Genomic DNA, 13,943 nt, shown 5'->3' with positions numbered 1-13,943 from the left:
AATACTTTGGACAAAAACTGAAGAATGTAACTAATGCTGGGAATGTCAATACAATCAAACTAGCAAGAGCAATGATCACAAGTCAGTCATAACATGGCTAATAGACTAGCATATCTAATTATGTAGCAAGCTAAAAACACTGAGCATCATGTTAGTCAGATAGCTAGCTGCTAGGAGGACGTCATGTCATGTCATTGTAGGAGTGGGTGAGTGACTGACTTTTTCCCCTCATATTGTTTTTTGGTGGCTATAGACAGCTAGAGATGCAGGTGTCATTTGGTTAGCTAGCAAGAACTTGAATGACTGTTATCCAGTTAGCATATCTCTTGCATTTGCAAATTCACTCTGGCTATCTACTCCGATTTCCGAGCACTCTCGTCTGAGAGTGCAGAATAACTGATGAATTTATGAACTTGCAATACCTGCTAGATACAGTTGAAGTCAAAAGTTTACATACACCTTAGCCAAATACATTTAAACTCAGTTTTTTTCACAATTCCTGACATTTAATCCTAGTAAAAAGTCCCTGTCTTGGGTCAGTTGCGATCACCACTATATTTTAGAATGTGAATTTTGTATTTGATTTTTTACCTTTATTTAACTAGGCAAGTCAGTTAAGAACAAATTCTTAGTTTCAATGACGGCCTAGGAACAGTGGGTTAACTGCCTGTTCAGGGGCAGAACGACAGATTTGTCAGCTCGGGGGTTTGAACTTGCAACCTTCCAGTTACTAGTCCAACGCTCTAACCACTAGGCTACCCTGTCCAAATAATAGTAGAGAAAATGATTTATTTCAAATTTAATTTCTTTCATCACATTCCCAGTGGGTCATAAGTTTACATACACTCAATTAGTATTTGGTAGCATTGCCTTTAAATTGTTTAACTTGGGTCAAACGTTTCGGGTAGCCTTCCACAAGCTTACCACAATAAGTTGGGTGAATTTTGGCCCATTACTCCTGACAGAGCTGATGTAACTGAGTCAGGTTTCTAGGCCTCCTTGCTTGCACATGCTTTTTCAGTTCTGCCCACTAATTTTCTATAGGATTGAGGTCAGGGCTTTGTGATGGCCACTCCAATACCTTGACTTAGTTGTCCTTAAGCCATTTTGCCAAAACTTTGGTTCAAAACTTGGGGTCATTGTCCATTTGGAAGACCCATTTGCGACCAAGCTTTAACACTTTCTGACTGATGTCTTGAGATGTAGCTTTAATATATCCACATAATTTTCCTTTCTCATGTCGCCATCTATTTTGTGAAGTGCACCAGTCCCTCCTGCAGCAAAGCACCACCACAACATGATGCTGCCACCCCCATGCTTCACTGTCGGGATGGTGTTCTTCGACTTGCAAGCTTCCCCCTTTTTCCTCCAAACGTAATGATGGTCATTATGGCCAAACAGTTTTGTTTTTGGTTCATCAGACCAGAGGGCATTTCTCCAAAAAGTACGATATTTGTCCCCATGTGCAGTTGCAAACCTTAGTCTGGCTTTTTTATGGCAGTTTTGGAGCAGTGGCTTCTTCCTTGCTGAGCGGCCTTTCAGGTTATGTCGATATAGGACTCATTTTACTGTGGATATAGATACTTTTGTACCTGTTTCCTCCAGCATCTTCACAAGGTCTTTTGCTGTTGTTCTGGGATTGATTTGTACTTTTCTCACCAAAGTACGTTCATCTCTAGGAGGCAGAACGCATCTCATTCCTGAGCTGTATGGTGGCTGCGTGGTCCCATGGTGTTTATACTTGCGTACTATTGTTTGTACAGATGAACGTGGTACCTTCAGGCATTTGGAAATTTCTCCCAAGGATAAACCAGACATGAAGGTCCACTATTTTTTTTCTGAGGTCTTGGCCTATTTCTTTTGATTTTCCCATGATGTCAAGCAAAGAGGCACTGAAAAACAAGTTTTAATGACTCCAACCTGAGTGTATGTAAACTTCCGACTTCAACTGTATGACCGGTGTCAGTAAACCTAGCCAAAAAACAACAAATAGTTAGTCAAGAACGCTCTAGATAACATGTAAACAGCCTTACCAGCTCTGCTATGGTGAGTAAAATGGTCAGAGTGAGGTGTTCTCTCATTTGTGTCTGGAAGTAATTTGCTAGCAAGCTAGCCAACTTTAGCCAGTTAGCTTGGGTGATTGGTTGGGACAAGAATGAATGCATTGGCAAGCAAGCGGCATAAGGACGAGTAGGCTACATTCCCCATCGTTTATGAGTGTACTTATGACGGGCAACTAGATTAAAAAGTTTGAGAGGGTTTATCTAATTTTCCTTCGTTAGATTTTAGCTCATCTTGCTCTGGCTAACATTAGTTGTTGATCTTGTTGTTGTTGATGTGCATAACTGAGGGAGAGAGAGCCTACCTTTTCATGGTTGTTTGATCAATAGGACTGTAATGTTCCCAAATATAAGAGGACTCCCGTGGTATTTACTTATTTGTAGAAATGCTTTCAGGTGTAATATATGGCTTTTGGAGAATGCATTCTAATGATCTAATTTTGCGCTGTTGCAACTGCCTGTAAACACACAGTCCAGTTCAAAGTGAATGATGGCAGGTCCATGTGGCAAATGGCTTGTTGGCATAAAGGCCTACTGTAGCTCTGATTGGCTATTGTGCACCGGTCTGCAAAGACTCTGGTCTTGGACGAGACCGATGTTTTTATTAGGTTTTATTTGCTGCAGTGTCTATTAATTGTCCAAACGCATGGGCTTTCCCACTCTATATGGCTAGATGCCTTAGAATGTTTGGAATGTTCACAAATGCCTTAGAATGTTTGGAAATTGCGTATACTAAGAATTTTGAAAACATGGAAATGACCATATCTAAGTGCTTGCTTGTCAGAAAATGTTTTAAAAAATAAAAATATTATTCCTGGGGATGTATATGAACAGATTTTTACAAAGATTTAATGCTGCTAAAATGCTGTCAGTTCCACTTTAACTTCCTTCATACTTACTTTCCTCTATCCCCTGTCCCCCTTTCTTTTTCACTCAGTTCAACTCCCTCTGATTATACCCCCCCTCTCTCTTTCTCTCTCTCTACCACACTCTGTCCATTTCCCTGCCTCTTCCTTCCTCTTCCTCTCTTTAACCCTCTCTCTCCTTGCTCTCTATTTCTCTCTTCCACTACCCCCTCTCTGAATAGGAACCCTAGGGTAGGAGGCCGAGCCAGACAGACTGCTCTTTGTGAGGGGGAGAAAGGCTGCTCGGGGGGCTAACCCCTGGATTGTTTAGAGGGCCTAGTTCCTCACTCCATCTTAAATACAAACACAAATACACACAGGGCTCTTGGGACACAAGGGACACAAGGGACACAAGAAAATGCACACAAAGCTCACTATTCACAGCATACCGCACACACACACACAACAACATAGGAGACAGTGTTTACAGCTACCACTTTTCTTTCCAGTATGGGTCCACTGGGTGACTCACTCTCTCTCTCCCACATTATTTTAAGTGCATCTTATGAAGGCTTCATGAAGCATTCATATAGGCTCCATAAGCACTACATAAAGTGTGCAGCGGAACACTGTATCCTGGAAACACTAATTTTTATTCAAACAAAACCGCTATTCATTAAATACAGATACCAAACTTGTTTTTGTGTGGATTCCGCGACACGGTTAGCTTTTAACAGCTAGGACCACTATTTCTTGTCCCAGTATCCCGCTTAACAGACAGGTTGAAGCCTGCTTGACTGAGACGTTAAGCTTCTAGCCATCAGGCGAACGAATTTGGTACCAGATGAGTTTTGCAATGGGTCCCTCTTTGTCTGGAGAAATACATGAACAGTCCCAGAGCTGTATCTGCTTTGTTTTGGAACAAACCGGATCACTCAGCGTTCCAATGTGGCAATTGTTTGCTTGCCCAGGATTATAGTCTTGAGGTGGCTTCCTTGATCACGCAGGTCACCAGCCTACGTAAGAAACTGTGGAACACTCAGAGTGGAATGTTTACATTTTCTCCGCCGGTGACTGGATGCATCTCCGCCTTGTCGTTATCCGACTGGCCAGTGTTGCCTGGAGCTCCCCTATCTGATAGCAGAGTTAAAGGATGTCACTTGATTATTGCAGCTCAACGTGGAACTTTTGTTGACAATGTCGATACCTTTTGGAAACAAAACACGATTTATAAGAAGGATGGGATCCACCCAAATCATTTGGGTTCCTGGATCCTTTCACAGCATTATAAGGCTGCGTTGAGACAATGACTTATCAATGTCTCAAGCCCAGCTCAGCTAATCCTTACCATTGTGACGCAGAGCTGTCATAATGCTTCAGCAATTGTACATTACACCAGGGGTGTCATTAGACACAATATAAGTAACCTAATTTATGTCCCGTTAACTGCACTGAATGCCTCTACTGATCCTACAGATATTGTATGCAGCAATCATGTGCCTATGAACCAGATTTATACTGTTAGCACTGAGGCGGTGTGCCCTAGGAGCAAGTCCACTGTGTGCAGCTCAAACTGCACTAACATACATAACATGAGCATATCTACTTCTGCTAAGCTTCCCAGTAAAGCAATGAAAACAAGCAAGCATCCCAGAAGAAAAGTGCTAAAAATAGCCCATGTTAACATATGTAGCTTAAGAAACAAGGTTCCTGAAATCAATAATTTGCTAGTAACAGATGACATTCATATTCTGACTCTGAAACTCACTTAGATAATACCTTTGATGATACAGTGGTAGCAATACAAGGTTATAACATTTACAGAAAATATAGAAATGCCAACGGTGGAGATGTTGCTGTTTATATTCAGAGTCACAATACTGTTGAAGCAATATGGTTACAGTTTCATCTGCCTCACCTAAAGCTCTTTCTGTTGGGAAGCTGCTATAGACCACCAATTGCTAACAGTCAGTATCTGGATAACATGTGTGAAATACTTGATAATGTATGTGATATCAACAGAGGTATATTTTCTGGGTGATTTAAATATTGACTGGCTTTTATCAAGCTGCCCACTCAAGAAAAAGCTGCAAACTGTAACCAGTGCCTGCAACCTCAGTCAACCTACCAGGGTAGCTACAAACAGAACATGAATTAAATCATCAACATGTATTGATCACATTACTAATGCTGCAGAAATGAGCTTGAAAGCAGTATCCAGATCCATAGGATGTAGTGATCACAATGTAGTAGCCATATCTAGGAAAACCAAAGTTGCAAAGGCTGGGCCTAATATAGTGTACAAGTGTACTAATATAGTGTACTAATATAGTGTATGAGAGGTCATACAATAAGTTTTGTAGTGATTCCTATGTTGTTGATGTAAATACTATGTGTTGGGCCGTGGTGTGTAATGCTGAGCAAACAGACGTTGCACTTGACACATTTATGAAATTGTTTATCCCAGTTACTAATAAGCAAGCATCCATTAAGAACATGACTGTAAAAACTGTTAAATCCCTGTGGATTGAAGAGGAATTGTATGGTTAAGAGGAATGAGGCAAAAGGAATGGCAAATAAGTCTGTATTGCAAATTGAGAAAACGTGACTAAACTGAATAAAAAGAAGAAGAAACTACACTATGAAACAAATATAAATGACATAAAGAACGATCGTGAAAAGCGTTGGAGCACCTTCAATTACATTTTGGGAAAAAAGGCAAACTCAGCTCCATCATTCATTGAATCAGATGGCTCATTCATAAAAAGATTGTGGGGGCTGTTTAGTTAGACTTCATTGCAGATTTTGTCATTATCAATCATAGCGAGCTCCCAAGTGGCTTTGCGGTCTAAGGCACTGCATCTCAGTGCTTGAGGTGTCACTACAGAAACCGTGGTTCGAATCCAGGCTGTATCACAACCGGCCGTGATTGGGAGTCCGATAGGGCGGTGCACAAATGGCCCAGCGTTGTCCGGGTTTGTTAATTAACCTCTTGAGACTAGGGGGCAGTGTTTGGATGAAAAACATGCCCAAATGAAACTGCCTATTTCTCAGGCCCAGAAGCTAGAATATGCATACAATTGTCAGAGTCGGATAGAAAACACTCTAAAGTTTCCAAAACTGTCAAAATGTTGTCTGTGGGTACAACAGAACTGATATTGCAGGTGAAAACCTGAGGAAAATCCAACCAGGAAGTGCTGTTCTTTTGAAACCTCTCTGTTCCATTGCATGCCTACCCTCCATTTAAAGGGATATCAACCAGCTTCCACATGGTGTGAACAGTCTTTAGACATAGTTTCAGGCTTTTATTCTGAAAAATGAGCGAGAATGATCACATCGCGTCAGTGGATAGCTGTGTGTCCCCAGAGTTTTGCATGTGCGAGCAGCTTGGAGCAGACCTTTTCTCTCTCTCTCCTATTGAAAAAGCTACCGTCCGGTTGAAATATTATCGATTATGTATTGTAAAAAGAACCTAAGGAATGATTATAAAAAACTTTGACATGTTTCTACGAACTTTACGGATTCTATTTGGAATTTTCATATGCCCGTCGTGACCTGCACGAGCCTTTGGATTACTCAACAAAACACGCCAACCAAATGGAGTTTTTTTAACATAAAAATAATCTTTATCGAACAAAACAAACATTTATTGTGTAACTGGGCACGTTACAATGGCACGTTGTGTTACATAATCCAAGTTTACAATTTTAAAAGGATAATTGATCATTAGAAAACCCTTTTGCAATTATCTCCAACACAACGTGCCATTGGAACACAGGAGTGATGGTTGCTGATAATGGGCCTCTGTACGCCTATGTAGATATTCCATAAAAAATCAGCCGTTTCCAGCTACAAGTCATTTACAACATTAACAACGTCTACACTGTATTTATGGTCAATTTGATGTTATTTTAAAGCCAGTGTGTCTATGCATGTGGATGACTCAACATTATACACGTCAGCAAATACAGTGACTGAAATGACTGCAACACTTAAAGAGCTGCAGTTAGTTTCAGAATGGGTGGCAAGGAATAAGTTGGTCCTAAATATTTCCAAAACTTAAAGCATTGTATTTGGGATAAATCCTTCACTAAACCCTAAACCTCAACTAAATTGTGTAATGAATAATGTGGAAATTGAGCAAGTTGAGGTGACTAAACTGCTTGGAGTAACCCTGGATTGTAAACTGTCATGGTCAAAACATATTGATACAACAGTAGCTAAGATGGGGAGAAGTCTGTCCATAACAAAGCTCTCCCTTCTTAACAGCACTATCAGCAAGGCAGGTCCTACAGGCCCTAGTTTTGTCGCACCTGGAATACTGTTCAGTCATGTGGTCAGTTGCCACAAAAAAAGTACTTGCAATTGGCTCAGAACAGGGCAGCACGGCTGGCCCTTGGATGTACACAGAGAGCTAATATTAATAATATGCATATCAGTCTCTCCTGGCTCAAAGTGGAGGAGAGATTGACTTCATCATTACTTGTATTTATGAGAGGTATTGACATGTTGAATTACACTGCGCTGTCTCTTTGAACTACTAACACACAGCTCGGACCCATGCATACCCAACAAGTCATGCCACCAGAGGTCTTTTCACAGTCCCCAAGTCCAGAACAGACATATGTGAAACCTGTGAATGTATTGTAATGGTTTTTTTGTAAATTGTATAAACTGCCTTCATTTTGCTGGACCCCATGAAGAGTAGCTGCTGCCTTGGAAGCACCTAATGGGGATCCATAATAAAAACAAATACAAACACATAAATGGGTGACAAATCATCTATAAACGTATTTGATTCTTTATAAAGGATCAATAATTGTGAACAACTAAATGGATGGTTATGTCACACAGTTCTGCCACATTATGAATCTTTATAGAGCATGATATACAGTTATAGATTATGTGTGAAGCATCTATGCAGTGCTTTATAAAGCCTTCATAAGATGCACTTCAAATAAAGCGGGACCGTTTCTTCTTACCTGGTGCCCTTCTCCTATCCAGAGAATGTTGCTGGTCTTGCTGTGAGTTGGGGCGATGGTGACTCCAGGAGGGGTGGAGGGAAGGCTGTCTACCCCACTTGAGGTCTGGAGTGGACCTGACAACCCCCTCTTAGGAGCAGTGACTGAATTACTGAGACAGGTGGCTGGAGAGGAGACTGAAGACTCACTACTGGGAGAAGAACCTAGGGGAGGGATGGATGGATAGAACAAGAGAGAGCGACAGAGAGAGTTGAATAGATAGAGAGCGCACGAGAGAGAAAGAGAGAGAAATAGCAAGGTAGAAAGGCCATCAGGAAGCCATTACTGTAAAAACGAGACATAACACTAATCAACACACACAAAAGCAGCTAATGGGGCTCATCCGAGAGGAATGAGGGTGGAGCGAGATGGCAGGGTAGAGTGATGCCTGAAAAACAAATGGAAGAGAGTGGGATAGTATAAGGGAGAGAGTATAAGGAGAGAGTGTGAGAGATACAGTGAGAAGCAGTGAGAGAGAAGGAAAGAGAGGGAGAGAGGGAGAGTGTAATTGTGGGTAATTACCTCCATTAGGAGCTAACACACAAACACACACCTACACATGCACACACACACACAAACACACAATAGCAGCACGGTTGGACATGAATCTGATGTCAGATCGATGTAAAGGAAAGAGGGGACGAGTGAGCGGGTAGGAGGGAGGAGACTGTAGATGATGGATGGATTTTCGGTGTGAATAGAATAGATGTTATTGATTTCCTGAGGTAAGACGAGAGAGGCGGGGTCACAGTGCTCACCTCTGGGATCTTCAGCCTGTTTGGCCAATTGACGGAGGGCGGCAGCGAATCCAGAGTGAGCAGACTGAGCAGCCGCACTCCCATTGGCAAGCGGGGTGAGAGGGCTGACCGTGGCCGTGGTGCGAGTTGGCATGGAGATCATTCCTAATGACCGCAACTTTGACTAATGGCTCATACCTGGAGAGAGAGAGGATGGAAGGGTGGACAAAAAAGTTAAATGAGGGACAGGAGGGTAGTGAAAGAAAGGAAAGGGAGAAGAATATTTCTTCTCTATCGCAATACAACAATGGGTGTGTGGGAAAGAGAAAGCGAGGGAGCTACTGAGAGGCTGTGTGTGTGTGTGTGTGTTAGCTCTGAGAGGGGGAAAGAGCAGACACTGAGGTGAAGTATCAGGTCAGAGGTCGGGTTAGTCTGTCAGAGCCATGACACACACACACACACAAATTCTAACAAACACACACACACACGCACAATTCTAACATAATTTGTGTTCCCCCACTGCCCTCCCAGTGACCCACATACAGCTATATACTGCCCCACCCCCACCTAGGCACACACACACACACACACACACTCACACAGCAAAGGCTCTGATCCTTACGGCTGCCTGTTTGTTGAGACATCGTCATATCCTCTCTCTCCTCTCTCTTTCTCCCTCCCTCCTGTACCCTCTTCTATCTCTCTCCTATCTCCCTCCTTTACCCTCCTCTCTCTCACCTCTCTCTCTGTTTATCTCTGTTTCACTCACATGCTTATTTAGCAAAACAAACATGCACACTCTCTAACACACATATTTCTCTTCCATGTTCTCTTTGGCTCATTTATCTTTCTCTCTCTCACTCAGTGTGTCTCTTTTTCTCTCATACAAACACATACACACTGATACACATGCTCACCACACACACACCATGCACACACGCACACGCACACACCATGCACACATACAAACTGACATACAACAAACAAACACACTCACCGGCTGGCTCCGTGTTCTTCCTGCTTGCATTATCTTTTCTCTCTCCCTCACGCTCTTTTTCCCTTTCACACTCGCTCACTCCTCTTCACGTTCCCCCTCTCTCCCTCTCATTTCTTCTCGCCCCACTCTCTCTTGTTCTTTCACTCTCTCTCTCGTTCTCTCTCTCCTCCAGGAACAGCCCTCTCAGTTGTGCAGCTGCTACACTGTCACGTGATTCCCTCATTCTGTCCCCCTCCCTTATCTTTCTTCCTCTTCTCTCTATCTCTATCCTCTCTATACCCCTCCTACTCTCGCTTTCTCTCCCCCTTTCTCCTACTCCCCCTTTCTGTCTACCCCCTCCCTCTCATACCTCCACTTCCCTCTTCTCCCTCTCTCCTCCCCCTCATTGTTACCCCCTCCAAAGTATGAGGAGGAACAGGAGGAGGAGGAGAGGTAAACTTCATCCATCACTCTGTCTCCACCCATCAGCCCTGTCTGCTGCAGGGGCCCTGACAGTGACCTATCACCCGAGTCTATGCGTGGCCATGGGGACAGGGGCTGACGAGGGACGGTGAAGTGTTTAGAGTGGACAACATGACAGCCCAGCACTTTAGACACATACGGTATAAACAAGAAACAACTCAGCTCTCTGTCTCTCACACACACACTGTGTGGCACCTGCTCTGCCCTCTCAGCTCATAAAAGCTGAAGTGTGTGTGTGTATTTCTGTATTTGTGTTTGTGTGTATGCGTGCGTGTGTGTGTGCGCGCGTGTGTGTGTGTGTGTGTGTCATTAGGATTGGAGAACAAGCAATTACAGTGTATATGTGTGTAATTTCCTGCTCTGTCATTACACCACGGAAGAGAATGGAACACACACACACAGAGCGTAAACATATCTCCCTCCTCCGTAAACACATCTCCCTCCTCCGTAAACACATCTCCCTCCTCCGTAAGAACATAAACACATCTCCCTCCTCCGTAAACACATCTCCCTCCTGTGTAAACACACCTCCCTCCTCCGTAAACACATCTCCCTCCTCCGTAAACACATCTCCCTCCTCCGTAAACACAAAAACACATCTCCCTCCTCCGTAAACACATAAACACATCTCCCTCCTCCGTAAACACATCTCCCTCCTCCGTAAACACATCTCCCTCCTCCGTAAACACATCTCCCTTTTCCGTAAACAAATCTCCCTCCTCCGTAAACACATAAACACATCTCCCTCCTCCGTAAACACAAAAACACATCTCCCTCCTCCGTAAACACATAAACACATTTCCCTCCTCCGTAAACACATCTCCCTCCTCCGTAAATAGATATCCCTCCTCTGTAAACACGTCTCCCTCCTCCGTAAACACATCTCCCTCCTCCGTAAACACATCTCCCTCCTCCGTAAACACATCTCCCTCCTCCGTAAACACATCTCCCTCCTCCGTAAACAGATATCCCTCCTCTGTAAACACATCTCCCTCCTCCGTAAACACATCTCCCTCCTCTGTTAACAGATATCCCTCCTCTGTAAACACATCTCCCTCCTCTGTAAACACATCTCCCTCCTCTGTAAACACATCTCCCTCCTCTGTAAACACATCTCCCTCCTCCGTAAACACATCTCCCTCCTCCGTAAACACATCTCCCTCCTCTGTAAACAGATATCCCTCCTCTGTAAACACATCTCCCTCCTCTGTTAACAGATATCCCTCCTCTGTAAACACATCTCCCTCCTCCGTAAACACATCTCCCTCCTCTGTTAACAGATATCCCTCCTCTGTAAACACATCTCCCTCCTCTGTTAACAGATATCCCTCCTCTGTAAACACATCTCCCTCCTCCGTAAACACATCTCCCTCCTGTGTAAACACATCTCCCTCCTCCGTAAACACATCTCCCTCCTCTGTAAACACATCTCCCTCCTCTGTAAACACATCTCCCTCCTCTGTAAACACATCTCCCTCCTCCGTAAACACATCTCCCTCCTCTGTTAACAGATATCCCTCCTCTGTAAACACATCTCCCTCCTCTGTTAACAGATATCCCTCCTCTGTTAACACATCTCCCTCCTCCGTAAACACATCTCCCTCCTCCGTAAACACATCTCCCTCCTCTGTAAACACATCTCCCTCCTGTGTAAACACATCTCCCTCCTCTGTAAACACATCTCCCTCCTGTGTAAACACATCTCCCTCCTGTGTAAACACATCTACCTCCTGTGTAAACACATCTCCCTCCTGTGTAAACACATCTCCCTCCTGTGTAAACACATCTCCCTCCTGTGTAAACACATCTCCCTCCTCCGTAAACACATCTCCCTCCTGTGTAAACACATCTCCCTCCTGTGTAAACACATCTCCCTCCTCCGTAAACACATCTCCCTCCTGTGTAAACACATCTCCCTCCTCCGTAAACACATCTCCCTCCTGTGTAAACACATCTCCCTCCTCCGTAAACACATCTCCCTCCTCCGTAAACACATCTCCCTCCTCCGTAAACACATCTCCCTCCTCTGTTAACAGATATCCCTCCTCTGTAAACACATCTCCCTCCTCCGTAAACACATCTCCCTCCTGTGTAAACACATTTCCCTCCTCTGTAAACACATCTCCCTCCTCTGTAAACAGATATCCCTCCTCTGTTAACACATATCCCTCCTCCCTCCATGTCAGTGTTATACAGTAGCTGGCAGAGTATTTTATGTTCCACTGACTTAGAGAGTAGATTCTGAGCCAAACACATTTACAACCCTTGTAAACATGTCTATAACATCATTCAGTACAATGTGTGTGTGTGTGTGTGTGTGTGTGCATGGGGAATTTTAATATGTTGAGTTAACAGCCTCACAATCACATAACATAATGATGTCAGTTACACTGACATCTTAAGCTCACAAACGTAGGCACGCAAACGCACACGTACGCAAATGCACACACACACTACCTGCTGACTCAGTATTTGTGTATCATTTATCACACAACGTATGGCCCTAATCATCTAATCTCCAGGGACAGCACTGCCAGCTAGCATCTTCAACGCTGAGCAGCTGAGGAAATGTAGGGTTTAGTACATCTACAGTAGCATGTTAGCAAAAACTATATACTAGTGGATAACTAAACATAGAGTGCAAACATAAAAACATATATTTATGTTTTATTGTCACATATACAAGATACTATAGGTGCAATGAAATGTGTTGTTTTACAAGGTCATATAAAAAGCATGAGCTGGCACACACCCAGAGAAAATGATTTAGTGTAGAGGTGCTGACTAACGGTGAATAAACTGGAAGCTATAAAAACAAAGAGAGTGGCACACTCCATGTATAAAGTCCAAATCATTTATTAGGTAAACCATCAATGTTCTGGCAGTACTGGGCTTTCTTCATTGTCAGACGTAGTAGTACGGTGCCCCTGGAGACAATGAGGGTCAAAGGCACATCAACAGATTCTTCACCTTGTCAGCTGAGGTACCAGCGACCTAGTTTGAATACTGTATGGCTCAGTTGGTAGAGCATAGTGCTACAATGCTAGGGTTGTGGGTTTGATTCCCATGGGGGACCAGTAAAGGGAAATGTATGCATTCACTGCTGAAAGTCACTCTTGATAAGAGTGACTACTAAAATGTAAGTGGTAGACTACCTCCCACCCTCTATTTAAACCCCCCACCGATATGTGCACTGTTAAAATGAAGTGTTTTATAACAGCAAAACTAGTGGCAACTGAGCTGCTACCAACACAAAGGAGACTAAACCTTAACTTTGCTGGAGTATCGAAACACACAATCCTGAGATGTTTTGAAACATGACACGGTATATTGTAACACTACTTAATCAAGTGTTGTGCAACACCTTGCCAGGGACTGGGAGCCCTACCAGAAAAGGTTGAAAACAATATTTTGGTGTTTCAAATCCTGTCTAGATCACTTCTTCTGGTGTATTTTCATTAATTTATGTATCTTACCATTTGCCAGTTTAACCCATTTTGGCGGGCAGAGTAGAGGTTTTACAGCGGGCATTAAAAGTTGGAAATGTGTCAATGGGTCGTCTCATCATTGATGATCATTTTGCCTGTCATTTTGGATATCCTTTCAACATGATCCATTATGCCCCATGGCACAACAAACTGATTAATACTACTATTTAGAAGTATTATTTTCTATCTTCAAACATGCAACATTGTGTAAAACAATCACAAAGTTTTAAAATGTTGAATTACCCACAACGCACTAAAAACAGAGCCATGTGACAAGATAGGAAGTGTAAGGAGATTAAAATACTTCTAATTAGTTCAATCACTCAAGGTTCT

The 13,943-nt window shown here is 43.1% G+C and overlaps 1 protein-coding gene across 1 annotated transcript in view; it reads right to left on the bottom strand.

Moving 5' to 3' along the window:
* LOC112218982 (genetic suppressor element 1) overlaps positions 1–9,783 on the bottom strand; it is a 24,467-nt gene extending 14,684 nt beyond the window's left edge. Inside the window, exons 1-3 of the mRNA XM_042301167.1 lie at positions 9,661–9,783; positions 8,685–8,861; positions 7,888–8,090 (exon numbers count right to left, since the gene is read on the bottom strand). Coding sequence (XP_042157101.1) covers positions 7,888–8,090; positions 8,685–8,826 — 345 coding nt within the window. The 5' untranslated portion in view covers positions 8,827–8,861; positions 9,661–9,783. The remainder of the gene's footprint in view (positions 1–7,887; positions 8,091–8,684; positions 8,862–9,660) is intronic.
* Positions 9,784–13,943: the final 4,160 nt, after the last annotated feature.

The sequence above is a fragment of the Oncorhynchus tshawytscha genome, linkage group LG19 (assembly GCF_018296145.1).
Source record: "Oncorhynchus tshawytscha isolate Ot180627B linkage group LG19, Otsh_v2.0, whole genome shotgun sequence".
In the NCBI taxonomy this organism is placed as follows: Eukaryota; Metazoa; Chordata; class Actinopteri; order Salmoniformes; family Salmonidae; genus Oncorhynchus; species Oncorhynchus tshawytscha.
This window is presented reverse-complemented; position numbering and strand designations above follow the sequence as displayed.